The sequence below is a fragment of the Bacillus rossius genome, chromosome 1, assembly GCF_032445375.1.
Source record: "Bacillus rossius redtenbacheri isolate Brsri chromosome 1, Brsri_v3, whole genome shotgun sequence".
Lineage (NCBI taxonomy): Eukaryota > Metazoa > Arthropoda > Insecta > Phasmatodea > Bacillidae > Bacillus > Bacillus rossius.
The window spans coordinates 282,582,502-282,605,291 of record NC_086330.1 but is presented as its reverse complement, the minus strand read 5'-3'; the positions used below and the strand labels follow the sequence as shown (position 1 = coordinate 282,605,291).

Below are 22,790 nucleotides of genomic sequence, written 5' to 3'. Positions count from 1 at the left end.
TTACGTGATTTTTTTGTAATTAACATTGCTCCCTCTTTATTGGCAGTTCACTTGTCATGTGTTGTCCCTCCATATTCATATGGGGCTTGAGTTAATAATAAAGATATTTATACTTTTTCTTTAGGGGTTTTTGGCTTAACTTTTCGCACAACACGTCTGGCACTCTGCCTGACCCTATTACTAGGGCCAATGCTTTTTTTGACGTAATTGAGGTCGAGTGAAGTCGACCCCCCCCCCCCTTCCCCTTCACGATACTTTAATGTGTGTGTGTGTTCTTCTATCTAAATCTCAATCTATCTCCCTATCTATATATCTCACTATATCTTTATATATCTATATATCTCCCTAGTATCTCTATGCCTAAATATTTATATTTATATCATGATCTATACAAAACAGAAGAGAAACACACAAATATTTATTTATATGTATATATTTATCTATCTATATTTATAACTATCTTTTTACCTGTCACAGGTGACATAGATATATAAAAGCAAGTACGTATTTGAATGCAACGTTGTGTCAAAATTTCAAAGCAATCAGTGATAAACTTTCGAAGATTTAAGATTTTGAATGAATGAACATTTACATTTTATATCTATTTTTTTTTTTGTTTTGTGAATGTTACATATCATGTCATCTTTTAGAAGGGCCGATATGAGTTGTAATATTCCGTTAAAACCATATTGACTTTCGACAATCTGGCATGGTCATGTACTTTAACTTGATGGATACAGACCTTGTACTGTATTTGTTTTTCATGTGGAACTATAAACTGAAGAGAGGCATGTAAAATGCAAGCTAGCAAAAGGCTATTGGAAATTAGTTTTGTGACTTTCAGCACTGCAGTAGTAAATTTCGGAACTTTATTGTGATTTTCATGACTAATCCTTCAGTTACACTACTTTTTCATGTCTTTTGTGACGTGCAGATGCTCTAAACTGTGAGAATCAAGAATCAAACTGACCGTGATAGGAAAGTAGTTGACGCCATACATGTCAAGATCTTGAGCAATTTTCAGATACTCCATCTCGGCCTCGTCGCGGGACATCCCGCGGTGGTCAGCATACCAGATCTTGATGCGGTCCTCCCACATCTCCGGCGTCATCTGGTACTGGTCGATCACCCGCTGGGGCAGGAGGTCATCGCTCGCCAGGGTGCCCGGCTGGTACGTGAGTTCATCGTAGTCGCCATACTGTGCACACCATGTTATATTCAGGTGAATCTTACATTCATCACAATCAGTACTGGTTTACCTAAACCAGGTTAAAATATCCTGACTTTTCCAAGTTTTCCTACCTTTTAAAGACCTGCAACTTTATTTCAAAGTCTACCCTCACATAACCAAATTATCTCTACCCATTTTCAAATTTTCATACCATTAAACGATTTCCAGGGCTTTGAGAAACCTTAATTTCAAGGATTTTTCCTGGCTTTTCCAGGTTTCCCCCTTAGATTTCACATTCACCCATACACTTCCAAGTTCCCTTAACACTTCAAGATTTCTCCTGAATTTTCCAGGCTTCCCTGACATTTCCTGTTGTTCCCCCCCCCAAGACCAACAGCTGTCTGCAGTGAGCTGCAAACAGTTATGCTGACCTTGGCCTGGACGGCGTAGGACGCAAGTAGCACAGAGGCCTCTGGTGGGCAGTAGATGTCCATGGAGAGGATGGCCTGCTTCACCTGCAGGAAGAAGAGGTGCTGGGTCACCTCCTGCACCAGCTCCTCCGCCACGTCCTCCGGGTAGAACTTGCACAGGAAGTTGAAGGACGTGGGTGGCTGCTGCGAGATGCCCTGGTCCTGCACTGCAGAGTTTACCAACGTGTCAGGGCTTCACCTCTCCATCAGACGATGAGAGCATGGCTCCCTGCAAAGTCCACATTTACCACTTGCAAAAAATCAGGGTCTGATACAGCCGAGAATCAAATACTGGATCGCCTCTGTAGGAAGCAAGTAACGTGAACTCTCAGCCTTTGTCTCCTACCAAAAAATTCACGTTTGATCCCCAACTGAGTCGAACCCAGATTTTTCACAAGTGGTAAATGTGGTGGACTGCAGTGAGTCGACTCTTTTGTTTTCCACACCCATTCACTTCGTCAATGCTCCAGATAGAAGCATTTAATCACCACGCGTTGTCTATATTGACCTTAATGCCAAGAAATGTCAAGCCCATTCATTCTTTTGACTTGATTTTAGTACTAGCACTTCATCGCAGTAAACCAAATAATAATCTTGTAAACTACTTTAGTCTGATGATTAGTGCAACAATTTCAGGATAAAATTATTTTAGATTTTTTTTCTGAAAATTCATTAATTATGATTGAATGCAATATTTTCATAAACAATAACTTTTCTGGCAGTTATTATAAAATTTTACAGTGAGAATTTACACACAGTTTTAGAGAAACAAATTTGTATAATAGTTTGTAGAGCAGTCTGAACATCATCCCTGTCCAATGGTCCACCACTGTGTCATGGATATTACAAAGACAGGGGACAAGCATCTACGCTATCATCTGCCAGGCATGGTAATGATACCCATGGAAGTCTCATGAATTACGAGGCGGGAGGACGGGAGGATGAGCAAGCACGTGCAGCAGCCAGTGTATTCAGAGCTTATCTTGCAGACACCCCGGTAAGGAGCAAGGCACCGTAAGCCTGTGCTCTCCGGGGCCCCTGTCCGTGGCGGCCAGGACATTGTTGTCGAATCTGGGAGCACGTCAAGTTAAAGGGACTGCCTGGCTGGATCTCACAAGCTCTACAGGTGCAATGCTGGTTCATCTAGCAGATGCCTCTTTGACTCTACACACTACGCACTGAACTGGCTGCAGTCTTTGAGTAGATTATGTGCCTCTACGGGACTTAAAACAGTGACTTTAAAATTTAATGATACCCTGTACCTTTCCACAAGTACCTACTAAGCTCACCGGACAAAAAATTAGTCACCCCTGGAGAAATCATTACAAGCATCATTTAATATTGAGTAACTCTGCCTCTGGACATGATAACCACCTGGATTTGGTTAGGAAGTGAGTCCACAAGGTTGTGCTGGTACGTTACATCCAAGGTTAAGCTACTTGCTAAGGATTTGATCGCGCAATTCCACTAAATTCAGGGGATGCTTTTGTCAGCGTTTTATCCGCAGTTGCAATATGTCCCACAGATTTTCAATGGGGTTCAAGTCAAGTGATTTTGCAGGCCAAATCGAGTTGTAAGGATGGATTGTTCATAGTACTAGCCACATATGCATCCAACCCAATGAACAATGCTGTTGTCATCTTCAAAAATTGGGGTATACTTATCATGCAGATGTTGACTGAAAGGCAACACCTGATCATCCAGAATGTTTAAATAATCATGCTGGTTCATGTTAGTAGTCACCGCAGTGAGCGAGCCAATCCATAAAACGAAAAACCCGCCCAATACATCACAGACCCACCTCCGGCTTGAACCTAACCCTGCACATATCCAGGATGAAATGCTTCATTTGGCCTTTGGTGCACTCGACAACGTGTGTCATTGTAATACAGGCAAGAATGTGATTCGTCAGACCACATTACATTCCGCCAGTCAGCTACTGTCCACGTTCAATGATTTCTAGCCCAATGAAGACGCGCAGCTTTATGTGCCTGTGTGAACAATGGCCTCTTGTGAGGTGACAAACTCCAAATGTTCATTGCATGCAGTTCCCGTCGCAAGGTTCTATCACTAACAGGTTGGGATGAACCTTCAATCAATCACTGACTGCAGCTATTTCTCTTGGGTTTGGAAGCAATTTTTAATTCACAAACCATAAAACGCATCTCCAGTCCCTCTCAGTCAGGATCTTTTTCCAACCACAATTCTGACATTGTGTGTTTTGAGGCCACGTGTAGTACACCACTGCTTGTAGACACAAGGAACAGTCCGCTGTGAAACAACAACAAATCCAGCAACTTCAAGCACTGAGCACAGCCAAACACGAATGCCCCTTTTTGCCACTCTGTCACATCCTTAAATCTACCCATGTTGACATACACTGTCCGCTTGAAACATCTATGTCTCACTGATCGCTACTGCCTTATGCTCATCTAGAGGCAGTGCGCGTGCGGTTGAGTACGGAACTTGTTCACTGCGCCATTTGTACAGGCTTAACTATCCATCTGTGCGTACTAGGGTGACTAATATTTTGTCCATAAAAATACTGTGTACCAACTTTTTCAAATTTTAAAAAATTTTTGCTACTATATTAAACCTGTACAGACAAGTGAAATAGCTATAAAATGCCATTTATAACCATGCGTCTTTAATAAATCATGAGGGGTTAGTATATGGCAAATTAACACTTTGGAACTCTGTGAGCTGCCACCTTAATTCTGGTTACGATAATGTGGTGAAGTAAAAGGGTTTCCCCAAAGTAATTTGTAATAAAGAATATGTAGGAATCGGAAATTCCCCAACTAAAATAACATTTTAAAATGATGTTTCTGATTTAAGTAAGTGAGAGCTCAAACTGGTAAAGGTTTGTGCTCTATTCGAACATGACTCATAAGGATGAACTATACGAAATGAGTTTGAAGGTTGGTTAAGAATCCAATCTTAACTCTTTAACTTACCTTTCTTGTCCAGTTTGAGCCACGAAATGAATCCTTTGTTGTCTTCATACTGCAGCCCAAAGTACCATGTCTCGCGCAGGCCAATGGTGCGACTCACTAACTCAAAAAGATCCCTACCAGTTGCTCGCCACTAAAAAGGAATGCACAAAAAAATTAAAATTTTCCCCCTAATTCATTAACTTGAAAGTTGTGTAACAGTTTTGGGTAATTGTTTCTTATCACATATCCAAGTTTAGCTCTTCATCCTGATGACATAATCTTGTAAATATTGATCCTGTGGTACATGATGCTTGCTGTTTTAATATAGTACGTCAGAAGATCCTGCACATAAAAAACTGTCATATAACAATGAATAATGATAGTAAATTTAATAAAAACTATATTTACTACTTCAGTCAAATTAAGATAATTTATTGTTAATTACAAGTTTTTGATTCGTGCAGGATCTTTTGAGGTACTAAATTAAAACAGTAAGCATAATGTACCACAGGATCAAAATGTACTGGATCATGCCATTAGGATCAAGGGATAAACTTGGATACGTGACATGGAACTTTTACTCAGTTTTGTACATCCAGCCAATTAAATTTTTATTCACTTTGTAAATGCAAGAACAGACCCAGATACTTAAGTTAAAAATTACCAAACTGTCTGTCTGTGTGTGTGTCTGTGCATGTGTGCGTATGTGCGCGTGCATGCTTGCGTGTGTGTGTGGTCTACAGAGGTTTTGAGCCCAGATGTCAACATACTTTCAGTGCAGTTATTTATTGATTGTATATTGTTACACGTGGGAAAAAACAGGTCTCAAAAGGATACCTCAATTAATTAAATATAATTTTATTAGTAAATAATTATACTATTCATTAAATTACAACCATTTAATGTATGTCCACCAATTAATCACTCTTTTATTAAGTCTATAATTTACTCTCCCCAATGAATCTCTGCTCCAGTGACTCTCTCTACTGTTCGTCTCTTACCACGAAACACTGCTTCGCACTACACTCATTAGTACGTACCGCAACTCAGTTCCTATGCACCAACCTTCGCACACGAATCCAGCTCATAGCCCGGTTATCGCTCTCACTGCCCTCACAGGTCGCTCCAACAATCCGCTGGTGTTGAAAAGCAGGGTTCACCCTACAAAAGGTGCATCATTTTTTTTTTTTTAATGTTGTTTAGGACCATTAGGTAGTGATTAATCCAAGTTTTCTTCATCCCCCCAGTGCCGGCGCGTCCATATACGCGAACTAGGCAACCGCCTAGGGCGCTAAGTAGCTGTGGGCGGTGCAGCTCGACACATAACCGCTGATATAATATGTTTAACGATTATTGAAACTAGATAAAAATGGATTTTTGTAACAGTTTGGAATGTTTATATTGATATAAGTAATTATTTAAAATCCACTGTGACCTGTTTATGATATGTAATAAGTAAAAAAGTAAAAAAAAACACAAGCCTGCTTACATTTGATTGTTGACAAAATCTTAGGCTTACGTGATGTATTTTGAGGCAAGGAAAATTTTTTTTGGGGTGTCCGGCCGGGGGGGGGGGGGGGATAATTAAGGTTTTTCGTCTAGGGCGCCAATTTACCTTGCAGCGGCCCTGCATCCCCACCCTTCTTGCTTTGTCCGCCATCATGAAAAAATCGGCACTTTTTCTGTTTTTGACCTCTAGCTCATTCTCAGTGCATTTTTTGATATATAAGTGTAAATATGAAAATGCAGACAACGAAATTTTGAACAAATTCATTGCAGAAAGTTTTGTTGTAGGACCAAACGTATTCGAACTACGAGAAGGAGAAAAAGGAGGAAAATTGGCGATTCAGCAAATATTTCACTTTCTTTCCACTTCCCACCGCAAAAACAGGGGGAAGACTTGATCTCAGAAAAATGTTTATTGAATGAAAGTTGTAGAAAATTTAAATTCCTTTAAAACCATTGTCTCAAAAAAAATTTTACGAGCAATGGGTAGGAGTGGGGGCATATTCAAGAACACCCGAAAAAATGTGTAGCATGTATATTTATACAAATGGTTCATATATAATGTATATATTATATGAATTCATTAGGATAAATAGGGAACAACAAACAGTGATGTAAGAACTCCAAATAATTTCAAAAGTTGTAAAAGAATGAAAAGGATGAGGGTTAACGACCCAGATACCCATTCTTCTTCAATGGGAGGGTGACAACATAATGGGGCCGTTCACGGAGGGCTACCTGCAAGCCGCAATGGAGGGGAGAGGGATAGAGGGAGGTAGAAAGGCTCGATTTCAGACACCTGCTCCCTCAGTTTGTGTTAGAATCTCCAGTCAGTTACATCGGGTTTTGCCTACGCTTGGAAAGAGGGTTCCCGTGCAGTGAGTTGTAGTGGTGAAATATGGCTTCTTCATCCCTAACACCGGACAGTGAGTGCTTCATATGCAGGAAGAGTTTGGACGAAGGAGTTGTGGTTACAGTGAAGAAGAAAGGAGTTTTGACTCTATTAAGCGCAAGTGTTAAAAGGACACAAGACGACCACATCCAGATTTTGAAGAATATAGATGAAATTCAAGTTCACAGTGCCTGTTCCAAAAATTACAGCAATCCTAGACGAATAAACGTAGCTCTACATTCAGAATTCCCTACACCTGGACCATCTTCTAAGCAGCTCAGGTCAGTCAATAAGTTTATTTTCAAGGGTCATTTCTTTCTATGTGGGGAAAAAGTTCCTGAGGATTATTTGAAATCACAGAAAAAGCTCCCCATGAATTTGCGAAATACAGTTCACTTGGTGGAGATGATGAAGATAAGGGACAACATGTTGCAAGCCACTCGGGCACACAGAGATGAGTGGGTTCAACAAATAATTAATCGTGTTTCCCCCGAGTTGGATCTCATTGCTGCTGATGGTCAGTACCACGATGCTTGTAGGAAACAGCTATTCCAACCACCAAGATCCAGTGGGTATGCAAGAGGATACAGACCAGACCCCAAAGTAGATAAAGCAATGGAATGTGTTTAAGCTTTTCTGGAGGGGAACAAAGAAGAATGTCGAAATTCTCATTTGACACATTGATGGTGGCCATGAATGAAGAATGTCACATTGATAGGAGAACAGTAAAATCCCGTTTGCTGAAAAAGTACGAGAATGACATCATGTTCGTTTAAACAGGCAGTAAATCGACAGTCGGTTTCAAAAATACTGGATATAAAATATTGAATGACACTTGGTATGCCAATATAAAATCAAATCCTGAGGAAGAAAGAATGAGAGTAGTGGAAGCAGCTGCAGATGTAATTACTGAGGACATTCGCTCCTGTGTGTACAATACCACTGACTATCCACCCCCTGATCAATTTTTGAACACTGTCGAGTCAGACATTCCACCAAATTTACTGACACTGGTCCAAAAAATTATACTAAAAAACAAAAAAGGAAGTTTGGATGAATGGAAGAGGGTCAGTATTGCCATTTCCCATGCAATCATAGCTGCTGGATATCCTTGGTCGTTTCTCTCCTCCCTTCTTACAGGATAGAGTGTATTCATGTACAGAAAATTTGGTTCCAAACTTCTAATTGACATGATGTCATCTCTTGGATTTGCTTCCAGTCACCATGAGGCAGAACTGCTTGAGACATCAACTATCGCTCAACCTCAACCACTCCTTCTCAAACCTGATGCTCTAGGTTTTTGTCAGCTGGTTTTTGACAACACTGACTTTAATGTCAATACCATAGGGTGCCATGGGTGGAATCATGTGTGTGACTCCATTTGAGGCAGCAGGGGAAAGAGACAGTATCACTCGTTCAGTGAGGATAACTGCCCCCCAGTTGGTAGCAATTGCTGGTTCGACTGATCTTCAAAGATTTGTGAAGAACCCACAAGGTGGCTTGAAAACAGTTGTAATCAAGGATCTTGGTAGCCTGACGTTGGCTCCTACTGATGTTATATCTCAGTCCGTTGCAGACATCATGTGGCATTATTGGAAGTCAACTGGTAGAAATTTGCCAGGATGGAATGGTTACATGGAAAATGGCACAGCAAAAAAGAATTCCTGCGATCTAAAATCATATATCTGCCATTTATAAATGCCCCCCAAGCAACTATGACACTGTGTACACATTATTGCTAAAGGCTCACCGAGAATGCGATAGTGTCAAACAAAAAACCTGCTTTGTGACATTCGACCAGCCACTATATATGAAGGCACAGGAAATTCTCCACAACAGCTCACAGTCACTATTGCTAGATGCCATAGCAAGCCTTGGGGGCTTCCACTTGCTCATGTCATTCATGGGAGCTGTTGGCACTATCATGAGCGGCAGTTGAATTGTCGAGCTATTTGCGACCATCTATGCTGAATGCTGCATGACCATGCCTATTCTCGAGCTGTGAGGGCTCATTTATTGATGCATCAGGCATTGGCCAAACTGATTCTGGATACGATTGAATTAACCAACGATGAAACGACTGTTGTCAACAGGCTACTAACAGAGGAGGACCAGTCCAGGGTTCTGGTATCATCTTGAAGAAATCAAATCCATGAAGCAGCGATATATGACAGCTGTCCACAATTTGCAAAGCAGAGGTCCAACAGCTCAGCTCTGGGTTCAATACTATACAATGGTGACTCTTGTGAAGGAATTCATACAAACAGAGATTGGATGGGCGACTTTCAACTCCAGTTAGACACTATCAAGAAGATGATGCCATTTTTCCATGCTGCTGGACATTGGCCTTATGCAAGAAGTGCGCATTTGTACCTTCAAGAAATGTCCTGTTTGAAAGAAAGAATGAATCCGACCGAGTTCCGAAAAGTCACAAAGGAAGGTTATTTCACAATCCGAAGGTCAAACAATTTTGGTCAGGCATTTGGACTGACATGTGTATTGAACAGAAACTCATGAAAGATATGAAAGTTGGAGGTGGCTTGACTAGTGGAAGGGGAATGACAGACAGTACATTGTTGAAGTGGACACTTGGAATCACTTATCTTCAGGATATAGCTCCACAAATGGAGCAATACACTGAAGTTACAGCATTGTCTTCAGAACAACATGTGGAGATGAGGCCCAGCAGGATCAGGCGGGACGACCAAGATGTGCAACAGCTGCTCAAATGGTTTTCAAAACACCCCCCTTTCCCTGAAGCTGATGAAATTATGAGCATAAACTCTGGTATAGTTGGAAGCGAGCAGGTGAATTGCTACAAGGCTCATTAAGTCGGTATGGCTGGACTTTCAAGAATAGTGGGAACAACCTTTGGTGAAGTGTCCTTCAAAAAGAAGCACAAAGTGGTATCGCTAGCATCTGACAAGAACATCTTGAAGGTTGGGGAGAAGAAGATAGCTGTGGACCCACTCACTCTCTATCACAGGATATGTATAGCAAAAACAACCCAATACGACCTTAAGGAATACCTCTCTTATGAGCTTGCACTGTTCCCTATGTAGTTGTTCAGCGAAGATGGCATGCGCAAGTGCACAAAGTCTGCTTTATATCATGCTTTCAGACCCCTGTCCACTGATTTTGAGCTCCCATCAAATCACCTCACTGTCATTGATGGAGGGCATCTGCTCCATTAATTTGTGTGGAATCGAAATTCGACTTTTGGGCAAATTTGTGCAGATTACATCAAGTACATCCACCAATATTATGGTACAGAGGTGGTGGTCATCTTTGACGGGTACCCAGACAATCTTCTAATGAGTACCAAGCATCCAGAAAGAGCAAGAAGGGGCAAGCTGAACGCCTCTGCAGATGTCATATTTGATGAAGCCACAGTGAATTCAACTCCTCAAGACAAATTTCTGTCCAATGAGCACAACAAAAACGATTTGTTGCCTTCCTCAGAACAACACTTGATGCGTCAAACATAATGAACAAGCAAGCTGAGGATGCTGACATGCTAATTGTGACCACTGCAACATTGATGCCTTCTTCGTACGATGCTGTAATGATAGTGGGGGAAGACATTGATTTGATAGTCATCCTCACTGGGACTGCAAATACGATGAACAACTTATACCTTAAAAAACCAGGAAGAGGCAATTCACCTGACCTTATGTACTCCACCTCATCATTCAAGTTTGACTTCGTTCAGAACCTACTGCTAATCCACGCCATCAGTGGGTGTGACACCACATCAAACATTTATGGGTTTGGTAAAACCAAATTTTGTTCCCTGTTTCAGAGGAATCCATTATTGTTGGACGTAAGTGAGGTCTTCATGGACCCAGAAGCCACCATAGAGGACATCTCCGAAGCAGGAGAGCAAATATTGAGCGTCCTCTATGGTGGGGAAATTGACCAATCACTCACTGACCTCCGACACTCAAAATTTGTTGCCACCACCACAAACATAAATCTTGCAAAGCTGCCCCCAACTGCTGATGCAGCGCGATACCACTCCTTGAGGGCATACCACCAAGTGATGGCGTGGATGAGCATCAAGAAAGACCCATACATCTTCGGCTGGACATCAGGAAGCAGGGGCTTGATGCCTACAACCACAACAAGAGATGCTGCTCCTCTGGCCCTACTGAAGACAGTTTCATACAGGTGCGTTGCAGGCTGTTTCGCAGCAGCATGTAGATGCAGGAAATTGGGTCTCCGTTGCTCCACACTTTGCAAGTTCTGCCACAGACAGTCCTGCAGCTACCATACGTTGATCGTCGCTGATGAGGAAGAGGCGAATGTCGACGACCCGTCGATACAATTCGAAAGTGACGACCCTGCCGAAGAGTCAGCCTCCCCAATCGGCCCTGCGAAGCGTCCCCGGTATTTGTAATAATACCCCCCCCCCCCCCCCCTTCATTTTTTAAAGTCCTTATTTTACTGTGAATTCTTTATCATTGTAATGCATTGTTTTATATTATACATTTTTTAAATACAAACAAACTTTTCTTTACATATATGTGTAACGAATATGTCCTCTCCCTCATCCATGTAAATGATTCATATATGATTTGCATACATTGCTGTGATCTAAAAATGCTTGGAATATCATGAAAACAAAAAACTTTCACCAAACGGTGCTTCAGAGCAAAATCACAAACTACGAATTTTTTCTGGTTTTCTTGAATTTTCCCCCACTCCTACCCATTTCTCGTAAAATTTGTTTTGAGACTTGGGTTTTAAAGGTATTTAAATTCTCTACAACTTTCATTCAATAAACTTTTCGCTGAGATAAAGTCTTCCCCCTGTTTTTGCGGTGGGAGGTAGAAAGAAAGTGAAAAATTTGCTGAATCGCAAGTTATCCTCCTTTTTCTCCTTCTCGTAGCTCGAATACGCTTGGTCCTACAATAAAAACTTTCTGCAACGAATTTGTTGGAAATTTCATTGTCTACATTTTAATAATTACAGTTATACATAAAAATTTCACTGGTAATGAGCTAGAGGTCAAAAAGTGAAAAAAGTGCATACTTTTGACAGTTTTTTCAAGATGGCGGATGAAGCAAGAGGGGGGGATGACGAAAACTTGGATTAATATCTACCTTATGATCCTAAACAACATTTAAAAAAAACAATGTCGCACCTTTTGTAGGGTGGACTACCTTTATTGACTGGACTAAGTCCCGACCTGAAAAGGTCTTGTAGCCCTCTGAATTGTAGTATCAAAAGAATCCCCAACTTAACATTGGAAGATCCAAGAACAATGGCACACTCGTGCCATTGGATTACCGCAGACAGAAGGACCTTACCTGACCGGGATGTTTATTTCCAGTACAGTATACCTGTTGTCTATTGATTTGAACCATTTTAAGTACCTAATTATGACAACCGCTTTTTATATTGGAAGCAATTCGGCCAACTGTGGTAAAATAATACAAAAGTTATTGCTAATCATATAGTTGAAAGTAATGAAATTGTGATTTATAATTTTTTTAGGTTAAATATATTCATGTGCTTTATTTATGTGTTTTTAAAAAGTATATTAATTTATTTCATTTATGATACTTGTTTTTGTTCATTTATTTGTACAGTTATGAAAATGGATTTATTATATTAAATGCAATACATTTCAAAGAGCCATTTAATAAGTTAGATATCATAAGGCTATGAAACACATTTACTTTAAGTGTAGGGCATTCCATGCCAGATCTCCAGGGGTGGCCACCCCAAAATCTCATATTTGTATGAAATTTGGTACATGGTATCGTCAGAAAAATATAAGAAACCATATTTTTCATTTTTGGAATATTGGCTCTAGTTTAGAATTTAAAGCCCTTCAAAGTTTCCTTATGTTTGGTGGAATTTTTTTAATCTGCAATTATAGTTGAGTGACACATCTTGCTTCAACTTACATTTGTAATAACAGTTATTAATGTAGAATTGTGAAATTCACCATACTTATTCAGAATGTTATGTAAATTTCAAACATCACTCATAAAATGTAATTAATTGTCCAGAAGTACATGCAATTTATGGTTAAAGTGGAAAAAATGAATTACCAAAAATTGTAAACATGAATTCAGTAATCCTATTATAACTTTTTTCTATTATTCTTTATAATCATTGGCTTTGTACCCTTATAAAAAGCAAAATATTTGCTACAAAATGGTGAAATTAAATTTGATGATATTTACCTTCTTTCTTTATAAAAGCAAGTATTTTTGTGAAAGAAGCAGTTAAGATGATTATATCAGTTTAAAGTTTACAAAATTATTTGTTCATGTAAAAACAAATATGTAGTATTTCATCTTCCTGCTTAAATGTAGATGATGTAATATATTGCAACATCTAAATGTTTACTGTAGGATAATCTCATAGAAGATATTATAGACCAGGGTCGAAAATTTTTGAAACCAAAAAAAAATAATAGTACGATGAAACCCATCGGAAAAGGAAGAGAATATAACAAAAATGAAAGGAAAAATAATTTACGGCCGATCTGAGGTCGGGAAGGGGGTTTGTTTTTAAGGGTAAAAAACAGTTTATCTTGATTACCAGCAAAACTACAAGTCCTATAGAAAAAAGTTAAATAGCAAAGTTTTAGGTAATAAAAACATCTACAACATTGTATTTACACGTTTTTCACATAACCTCAAAATTTATGTGAACAATTCAAATAACCAAGTTTTTGGTTTTTTATTTTTATCTTTTAGAAACAAAATTTTTTTTTTCACGAAATTTGTGACAACCTACCTTTTTTATGTCCCAAACACACTGTAATTTTTTGATTTAAAATATTTATTTTTCACCTTATTTTGATTTAATATCGAAAAAGCACCCTAATTTTCAATCGAAAATTCTCACGTCAAAATATCAGCTATTTTAAAAAGTCGGTGGGTTTTTTTGTTTATTGAAATCTCTTCTTTCTGATGGTGTAAAAAAAATATATACATTACTATGGTAAATGTTCTCAGAAAATGCAAAAAAAAACCAAAATACATGAATCCGACATTTTTTTTAAAATCATTATGTTCAATTTTGAGCTATTTATTAAAATTTACATTTTAATTACTCGAAAAACATAAGATTCCATTTTAAATTGATAAAAAATATTACAAATCCATAAAACATAAAGATTGCAAAAAACATGCGAAAAGAATTCTATATATTAAAGATAGGATTTAAAGGGCATTTCATCTAAAAAATGTGACTGCTGCAATTTTTTTTCAGTAAAAAAGCTTATCTATTAAATTCTTATTCCAGAGATGCATTGTGCATGTCGTCGACGGTGGATTTTTACTGCACAAAGTAATTTGGCAGAAAAATGAAACGGTGAAAGAGATCATGATTAAATATTTGCGCTACGTAGAAAAACATTACGCAGCAAGCAGCTATATTGTTTTTTATGGGTACCCGAAATTAAAAAATCAGTTACTGTGACAACAGTACCAGCAGCTAATTCAACTAAAAGAGGAGAACGTAGTTGTAGAAAAACCTCAGACAATATTTCAGAGTTCAATTATCAAAACCATACAAAAATACCATTTTTGCAAGAAAATTTTTTATTTAACGAGAAAAACAAGGAAAAAATAATAAAAGCTATAATGAAAAGATTACAATCACAAGGATTTTCCTGCAAACAAGCAGAAGAAAATGCTGATGCTGACATAATTAAGACCTCGATAGAAATTACCAGAGATACTAATAAAACTGTCGTTGTGGATATTGATATTTTGATCCTTTTGAATCAATTAAATTCAAATATTCATGACATTTATTTTCTCAAGCCAGGTTCTGAAAATGTAAAAGATCTATTTTTCACGTCTAATAGTTTCAAATATGAATCATTCAAATATATCATTGTATTTCTGCAAAAAATTTTTAATAAATCAACTTTTTTACTGAAAAAAAATTGCAGCAGTTACATTTTTTAGATGAAATCCCCTTTAAATCCTATCTTTAATATACAGAACTATTTTCGCATGTTTTTACAATCTTTATGTTTTATGATTTGTAATATTTTTTATCAATTTAAAATGGAATCTTACGTTTTTCGAGTAATTAAAGTGTAAATTGTAATAAATAGCCTAAAATTGTACATAATGATTTTAAAAAAAAATGTCAGATTCGAGTATTTTCGTTTTTATGCATTTTCTGAGAACATTTACCATAGTAATGTATATATATTTTTACACCATCAGAAAGTAGATATTTCAACAAATAAAAAGCCCACCGAATTTTTAAAAAAAGCTGATATTTTTACGTGAGAATTTTCGATTGAAAATTAGGATGCTTTTTCAATATTAAGTCAAAATAAGGTGAAAAATAAATATTTTAAATCAAAATTTTTTGTGCACTTCAACAAGTTGTCTGGGATTATTTAATCTATGACTGTTAATGTTTGAGTGCTGACATGTAGCTGGTTTTATTTATTTATTTTTGATAAGTTATTTACTTTGTATTTTCTGACTGAAATAGGTAGGTAAACCTGACAGTTATTTTTTACAATCTACAATGGCTACCATTTTATATGAAAAGTGTAGTCTAGGAATTTTTATTAATTATGTGTCTTATATAAACACAAACAAGAAGATAATTCTTAATATTGCTGAACTTCCTGATGAAGAAAAAGAAATTCTTCTTTGAAGGATAAATGGATTCACACTGCATTCAAATTCAAGTACATGTTCACACCACTATGCATCACTCATCAAACATTACGGGGAAGCTTTTAAAAAATTTTGGGACCCAGCTAAGAAACACAAAATGTCTATAAAAAAGTGGCATAAGACCTGTATCTCTTCAAATGGTCAAAGATACGAAAAGAAAAGCTGGTGATTTGTTAGTTCCTGGACAAAAGCTGTGTTCCAACAGTAGGACGAAGTTATTTCATGAACAAGAGTTTGAAATTTCACAAAAAAGTTACCAATTTTTACTAAGCAGATGAAAACAGCCAGGTGCCAAAGATACGGTTACTGTACACAAAAATGTTTATGAACAAAAGTGCCTAATACTTTACAATCTTATGGAACTACACACAGCATACAGAGAGAAATTTCCTTGTGATGAAAGTAGATTTTTCTCAATTCTGAGAGCTGTGGCCAAAATGGTGTGTCATAGTTGATCAGCCAGGTACACATTCGGCCTGTGTTTGCTCAATACACCAGAATCTAATCCTTCTTTTAAATGATATGAATTTAGAAAAATCAAAGTTAAAGTACCTTATCATTAACTGGTATAGGCCCTATGATAATGAAAACCATTATTGCACATTAAGAATATGTCCTAACTGTCCAAATTCTAACAAATTACAAGAATACCGTATAAAAGATAAAATTTTGACAACTGAGCAGATGTTTCAATTTTGCAATGAGTACCTTACTAAAATTAGGTTTCAGCTGATCAAAGAAGACTATGTTCACCCAGTGTAAGTAAAGCTTAACAAGTGTTTCTCAAACAGTGCCTGGAACAAGGTCTTTGTACTATTTCATCCCACTATCTAAGCTAAGCGAATTAGCTCTGATGAGAATTTTTGGTTAGAGTACTCTTTGACTGAAAAAAACGGAGATCCTCAAAATTAAAAACAATTTGTATGTGTGTTCAGTTTAGGATGATAAGTGTTATATTGGGTTAGTAATATAAAAAGATGATGATATTGCAATGATTAAGTTTATGCATCCTCACTGGCCAGCTAAATTATTTTACTGGCCAGAACATTGTAATTATGGTCAGGAAGATTCACGCTGGGTGTCATTACAATTAGTTAACATTCTTTGCACTGTTGATGTTCTGGAACTTGAGACTCAGTTTGAAAGGGTGCACTATAAACTAACATCCAAGAGAGAAAGAAAAATTAAATCAAAATGGTTAAAATGGAATCAGCTTCTTCATAGATTATAATGATAAAGAACTTAAAGTAGGCCTACTTAAAGTACATCAAGTGACATCGGTATTGTAAAAACAAATTGATATTTTCATGAGCACAGCTCGCAGGCCTAACTTTGAATACTGTAATTCTGTAATTTTATTTTATTTATACAAACTTATGTAATGTATGTACAGATAACAAAATTTCTATCCACTACAACCTTTATTTAGGTGGGGTGAGGGTGAGAAGGTAAATATCCACAAATTTTATTTCACCATTTTGTAGCAAATTTTATGCTCTTTCTAATGGTACCAAGCCAATGATTGTAAAGATTAAAAGAAAAATTTATAATAGGATTTCTGAACTGATGTTTACAATTTATGGTAATTCATTTTTTTCCACTTCTAACACAAGTTGCAAGTACTTCTGGAAATTTAATTACATTTTCCGAGTGATATATGAAATTTACATAATATTCTGAATAAGTATGGTGAATTTCACGATTCTACATTAATAACTGTTATTACAAATGTAAGTTGAAGCAAGATGTGTCGCTCGACTTTGGTTGCAGATTAAAAAAATTTCACCAAACAATGGGAAACTTTGAAGGGCTTTAATTTCCAAACTAGAACCAATATTCCCAAAATGAAAAATAAGGGTTTTTATATTTGTCTCAAGATATCAAGATGGTGGGTTGGACACCCCTGAATGATCTGGCATGGAAAGACCCATGTTAAAAATGTAGTATTTACACCTAACATAAATCAAATATACTACAATATAGAGTAAGACATTGAAAAACTAAAATATAAGTAGCGACTAATATTTACTTACATTCAAACTACAACCTGCCTCAGCAATGTGTAAGGCATCCATGATTACCTTAAAAGAGTAATATAAATTAGATATTAATATATAATCTTTTATACTTAATTTACATATTTCAGATTTAGTGAACAAAACTCCTTGAATTATTTAAAGACTTGTCGGACTCGGCCCCAGTTGACACCACACCAGATTTGACACCACCTGAAGCAACAACGGACTCGACACTCACGGCTGCGGGAGTGGGAGTGCTCAATAGGGCCAGAGGGGAGGGGGCATGTCAGGGGCCTCATGCCCAGGACTTTTGGCAGGGCCTGGAAGCGACCCTGGACTACCTGGAGATGGGATGGAGAGGAGGGGCCGCCAGCGACAGGGGGCAGCGGGAGTATAAGGAGCCATTAGTGGCAGAGCCCATGGACAGTGAGTGTGAGGGGCGGGTAGCTGAGGTGTCTCTTCGCCTTCATAGCCCCTGGATGGGAATGATTGAGTCCTGGGTGACTGTCATGGAGTCGGACTCGGAGGACGAAGGGGAGGAGTCCAAGGAAGGACAGAGCCTCTCGCATCTAATCTCTGAGAAAGGCATCGACATCTCCGAGTGCCACCTGTTGGATGGTGAGACGAATCTAAGGGACGAGGAGGGGTACTACCCGAAGCCAGAGAGCCAGCAGACTGTAAGCGAGTGCATCGCTGACGACCCGACCCTCACACTGTTTGACTTGTATCCGCAGGTGACGCCCACCCCTAGGGTGCGGCCGCCGTCTATGGTCCTCAACTCGCAGGCAGCGCCCACAAGGTCAGCGGGGAGTGAACCCGACCCTTCAGGACGTCCCTTAAGGTCACGTACTGTACCCCTTTCTCGGGGTACCGTTTTACAAGGAAATTAAAAGGGAGTTTATATTTTAGTTTTCCTTTAGTATAGTTTATTTGAGTTTTGGTGTTATCCGTACGGCGGTATTTTTGAAATATTGGTAACGTTTTTCAGCGCTAGCGTCGCCCGGGCGCACCTGGTAACAGTTAGTGAGAATATCATTAAATAATTGTGTTTATTAGTTATATTTAGTAGTTATATATTTATGTAGTTATATATTTGTATAAAACTATTTTAATTATTAATGTGACATAGCGAAGTTGGATAAGTGGTGATCGGGGTAAAATGAAACAAATCACGAGCACAGCGCGCATGCGCGCGAGGGAGACAGACTTTTTCCCCTCCCTTCTTTGAAGGAGGGGAGGAGAGGCAGGCGATCAGCTGTTCTGGACGACGGGCCGGTGTGTGAGGTGGTCCGCGCAAGCGGCCTCGCAAAAAAATGACTTTTGCGAGTGTGGGACCGGCTTGGGCAGCAAAATAACTCGTTGGTATCTGTGTGCAAGAGTAGCTGTAAAGCTCGTCAAGAAGATAGTCGCGGTACTATCGCGGCGGAACGAGGCTCCTTCCGGCTAGTATAGCCGTCAGCACCGACTGGCCTGAGGACCAGTGGGGTTTAGCGAGGATTCGCTAATCCAACGGAGACGACGAGCCGATACGTGAGTGACTTCCCTTGTGATTCCCCTTGTGCAACGGGGTTATGCTGCAAGAGATTGGTGGCAGAAATAATTACGTCAAGCCTGAGAGTTTTATTTTACGTCGGAGGTCTGTTTCTCCCCAGCTACATTTTACAACTTTATGATATGGACACGTGAAGTAAATAATTGAAACTTATGATGAAATTCAAATGGTAGAGACTCGCGTTGAACGTTTTAAGGGTACCCGTCCCCCGAACAATCGAGCATGTCGCATAACAAGGAAGGTGTTAACTAGCTCGAACTTGGTTTATCAGAGATTTTAAATCACTATAAGGTGTCTATTGTAACTGATGTTAAGTTTAGGGGATTTTTATATTTCCTTATCATGTGATGGGTATGAATATATATATATATATAGTTTATAGCATCGGGCCCGATTTAGTTAATATGTACCGGCGAATGCTTATATTCTTTTAATGCTTGTAATAGTTTGATTTCAGAGGTTCAGATTAATAAATAATGTTTTGTCGTACTTGCCGCAAAAGTTGTGCTTTCTCAAGCAAATTCCTTTCTTTCGCTGTTTAATTTAAGCCCTGTTTTTTTTATACCCGTGTTGATTGCCGAGAGGTTTGGTGAACTGTGTGCCGTAACCTATTTTTCTGATATGTCGGATGGCGATACACTATACCAGGTAATTCCCGGCACTTGTTCGCGGTTTGCGACGCTCCCTTGGGGCTTACGGGGGCGTCAGTACGATCCCCTTCTACCTGAGCGATTATGTGTGTCCCACCCTAACCATGCCAGTACCTATGCCACGACAAGCCGAGACCCAGGAGCAATGTTATGAACTTGCTACCCTCCTGGGAGCAGTGTGAAGTAGGCCCCCCAGATCCAACTCCCACAGTGTTCGACGAGTACCCACGTGTGGCGTGTTGTACCGAACTGAGAGACATCGGTGCACATAGTGGCCTCGCGGGAGGGGGGTCATTTGACGTCGACCCAAGTGCCGCCCTGGCTTCCTACAGGCCGTTATGACGCGCCGACGCCCCTCCTGCCAGTTACGGATGTGCGGGGCAGTGTAGCCATGGAGGGGGGGGGGGGGCAGGCAAGGAGCGGCCGCGCGATGCAGCAGTCGGCTGCGAGCGAGCATAGCGAGTGGTTGTGTGTGTGTGCGCGAGGCAGAGTTGGGAGGACACGGCCACATGGCTCGAACCCCTCTACCCCAGAGCAGCCGGAGCACCTAGTACACCACAGGGGCTCAGCCTGGACGACGACAAGGGTTTCAATTTAAATTCTGAAGTGACACTATAGGGTTTAAGTGTGGGTTTAGCTTTCAAGGTTAGATAAAAATTTAATTTTCCATTTACCGAATTTATATAATTCACTTAACTTTTTAGGTTAGGTAACACAGTAAATTTCTAAGGCTGGTTAAGTTAGGTCTGCTACTTTGGGGAAAAAAACGTAAAAGTTGTAATTAAAACTTGCTGAACATTGCCTTCTTATCTATTTCGACTCATTGCCAGCATAAACCAGTGCAGGGATAGGAGTGGCCCTTGGCTTTAAAATAAGGTAAAATGTAGACTAAATCTTTAAAAAAGTAGACTTTGTAGACCATCAAATTCCTATAAAATATACTTTAAAAATCAAGCCTCAATCATCATGAGCGACAAAAGTTTAAAATGCTAAGAGAAGATTTCTATATATACCCCCACCAATTTGCCGGTTAAGACTAGAAATAATGTACATGCACTTTAAAAAAATAGATGTCAGATAATTTATTAATTTAATAAACACTAAAAATATATTTTATTTTAGAATAATTACAAATATTTTTTTGTGGAGTTTAAGCTTTGATTTTCATTCATTTCACTGAACAATTAATTTTTGGCTTTGGATGGGGATTGGCTGCCCTCCCCCCCTCCCTGGCCCATCCGAAACAACACTATTATTAATCTTAATTTCACAAGCACTAAGAAAACGGAACGGGAACATACAAAAAATAAAGATCATTTAAAAAATATTTCAAATACTTACAACAATGGATATTCCTGTGTCTACATTAAATATATTAATTTCATACCATTTGTTTGTGTTATTGCTCCTGCATTGTTAATTTCATCCCATTTGTTTGTGTTATTGCTGCTGCTTATAAAGTAAATTCAAAATATCAAGTTGTTAAATGTTAGGCCTATAACTATTTTTACTCAGGTTTTGAGGTTGACATTAACTACTAAAGTTAAAACAAAAATAATATAGTTAATGCTGTAAAAAATTGAAAATTGTTATTACAGCAAGCGTTGACTTGAAGAATAACTCCATGTAGTTTTTTGTAAAATTTTACTTTCCCCTCAATTACACTTTCCTCTGAATTGCACCGTTTTCAGTTTTCCCCTGGAAAAGTTTAATTCAGGGGTTCCACTGTAGTCATAAACTTACAGTAAGAGAGAAAAATAGTGCTTAAGGTCAGCTAATGCCTATCTCCATCAACTGTTACCATCACTGGTTAGAAGGGATCTTCTCTGACCAGACTTATAATCCCTCCAACACATTATGTCATGTGAGATACACTGCCTGCTAATAATGAATACCACAGCCAGGACCTCAACCAGAGGGTAAACTATATTACAATAAATGCAATTTCTCTGTAATGTAACTTGATACGAACAAATTTATTTAGATTGATTTCCATACAGTTATTGGTAGGAAAGGTCAAGCATGCTCTGCATTCTGCAGTAATGTAGTATTTTGCAAATTATTAATAAGCAAATTTATGAATATTTTAAAAATTCTTCAGTTTAAAAACAAAAAAAAGACAGTGTAGACTGATTTCAGAAAAATAGAGACTGATAGAGGCTTTTTTTAAAAAAAAAAAAAAATACTTTTAGCTAGAAAAGAGACTCACTCTGATGCCTGTCAGTGCCTTAGAAAGAAAAATCGATTACACGTTAATGAAAAATTTATCCGCTAATCTTTTTTTGTTGCAGTGATTTACGAAACTTTGTCTAGTTTTTAATTGCTTTCACCACACAGCTATTCTGGACTTCATCTCCATTGAACTTACGGAGAAGACCATATCAAAATCCAGTATAATCCATATTTTTAAACCTACTGTGATAAAGCTATTAATCTCAATTACTTGGTTCACTAACCTCCAAATAAAATTCTAGCTCAGCATCCAAAGTTGAAACTTTAACTGGAAATGACTTGCCAAACTTTTTACGTCTAAACTGGGGCATCTTATCAATCATTTTATTTCACAGTGTCGACTGACATAATAGTTGAGCAACAAATGTAAATTAAAATTACGATATCAAACACATCTTTCTCAAAACAAAAACATCACCTATCGCCAACGAGCATTACTCCTACGGAAAGAGTGGTAACTTCCATTTTAAATGCGTGTCACAATAAGCAGACTGCTATGGAGCGACCGCAGCGATACCATGTGTGTCGTGGTAAAACCTGAACTAACGAGCGTGCGGCGCATGCTCATTAGGAGCCCTTTTTTTTAGCTGCCACGTGCTTGCTTTTCCCGCCATACAGAAAATTAACGATTTGTTTGTAAACAAAGATGCAGAGAAGCAAGACATTCTTCACAAAGGATGTTACTTTTTAT

The 22,790-nt window shown here is 38.5% G+C and overlaps 1 protein-coding gene across 3 annotated transcripts in view; it reads right to left on the bottom strand.

Moving 5' to 3' along the window:
- LOC134527662 (merlin) overlaps positions 1 to 22,568 on the bottom strand; it is a 124,862-nt gene extending 102,294 nt beyond the window's left edge. Inside the window, exons 1-5 of one of the 3 annotated variants that reach the window (XM_063360534.1) lie at positions 22,324 to 22,562; positions 17,681 to 17,728; positions 4,599 to 4,728; positions 1,603 to 1,808; positions 971 to 1,198 (exon numbers count right to left, since the gene is read on the bottom strand). In XM_063360534.1, the coding sequence (XP_063216604.1) occupies positions 971 to 1,198; positions 1,603 to 1,808; positions 4,599 to 4,728; positions 17,681 to 17,728; positions 22,324 to 22,422 (711 nt within the window). In that variant the 5' untranslated portion in view covers positions 22,423 to 22,562. Of the gene's footprint in view, positions 1 to 970; positions 1,199 to 1,602; positions 1,809 to 4,598; positions 4,729 to 17,680; positions 17,729 to 22,323 lie in introns of all 3 variants that reach the window. The other 2 variants (XM_063360536.1, XM_063360535.1) reach the window with 2 other exon arrangements.
- Positions 22,569 to 22,790: the final 222 nt, after the last annotated feature.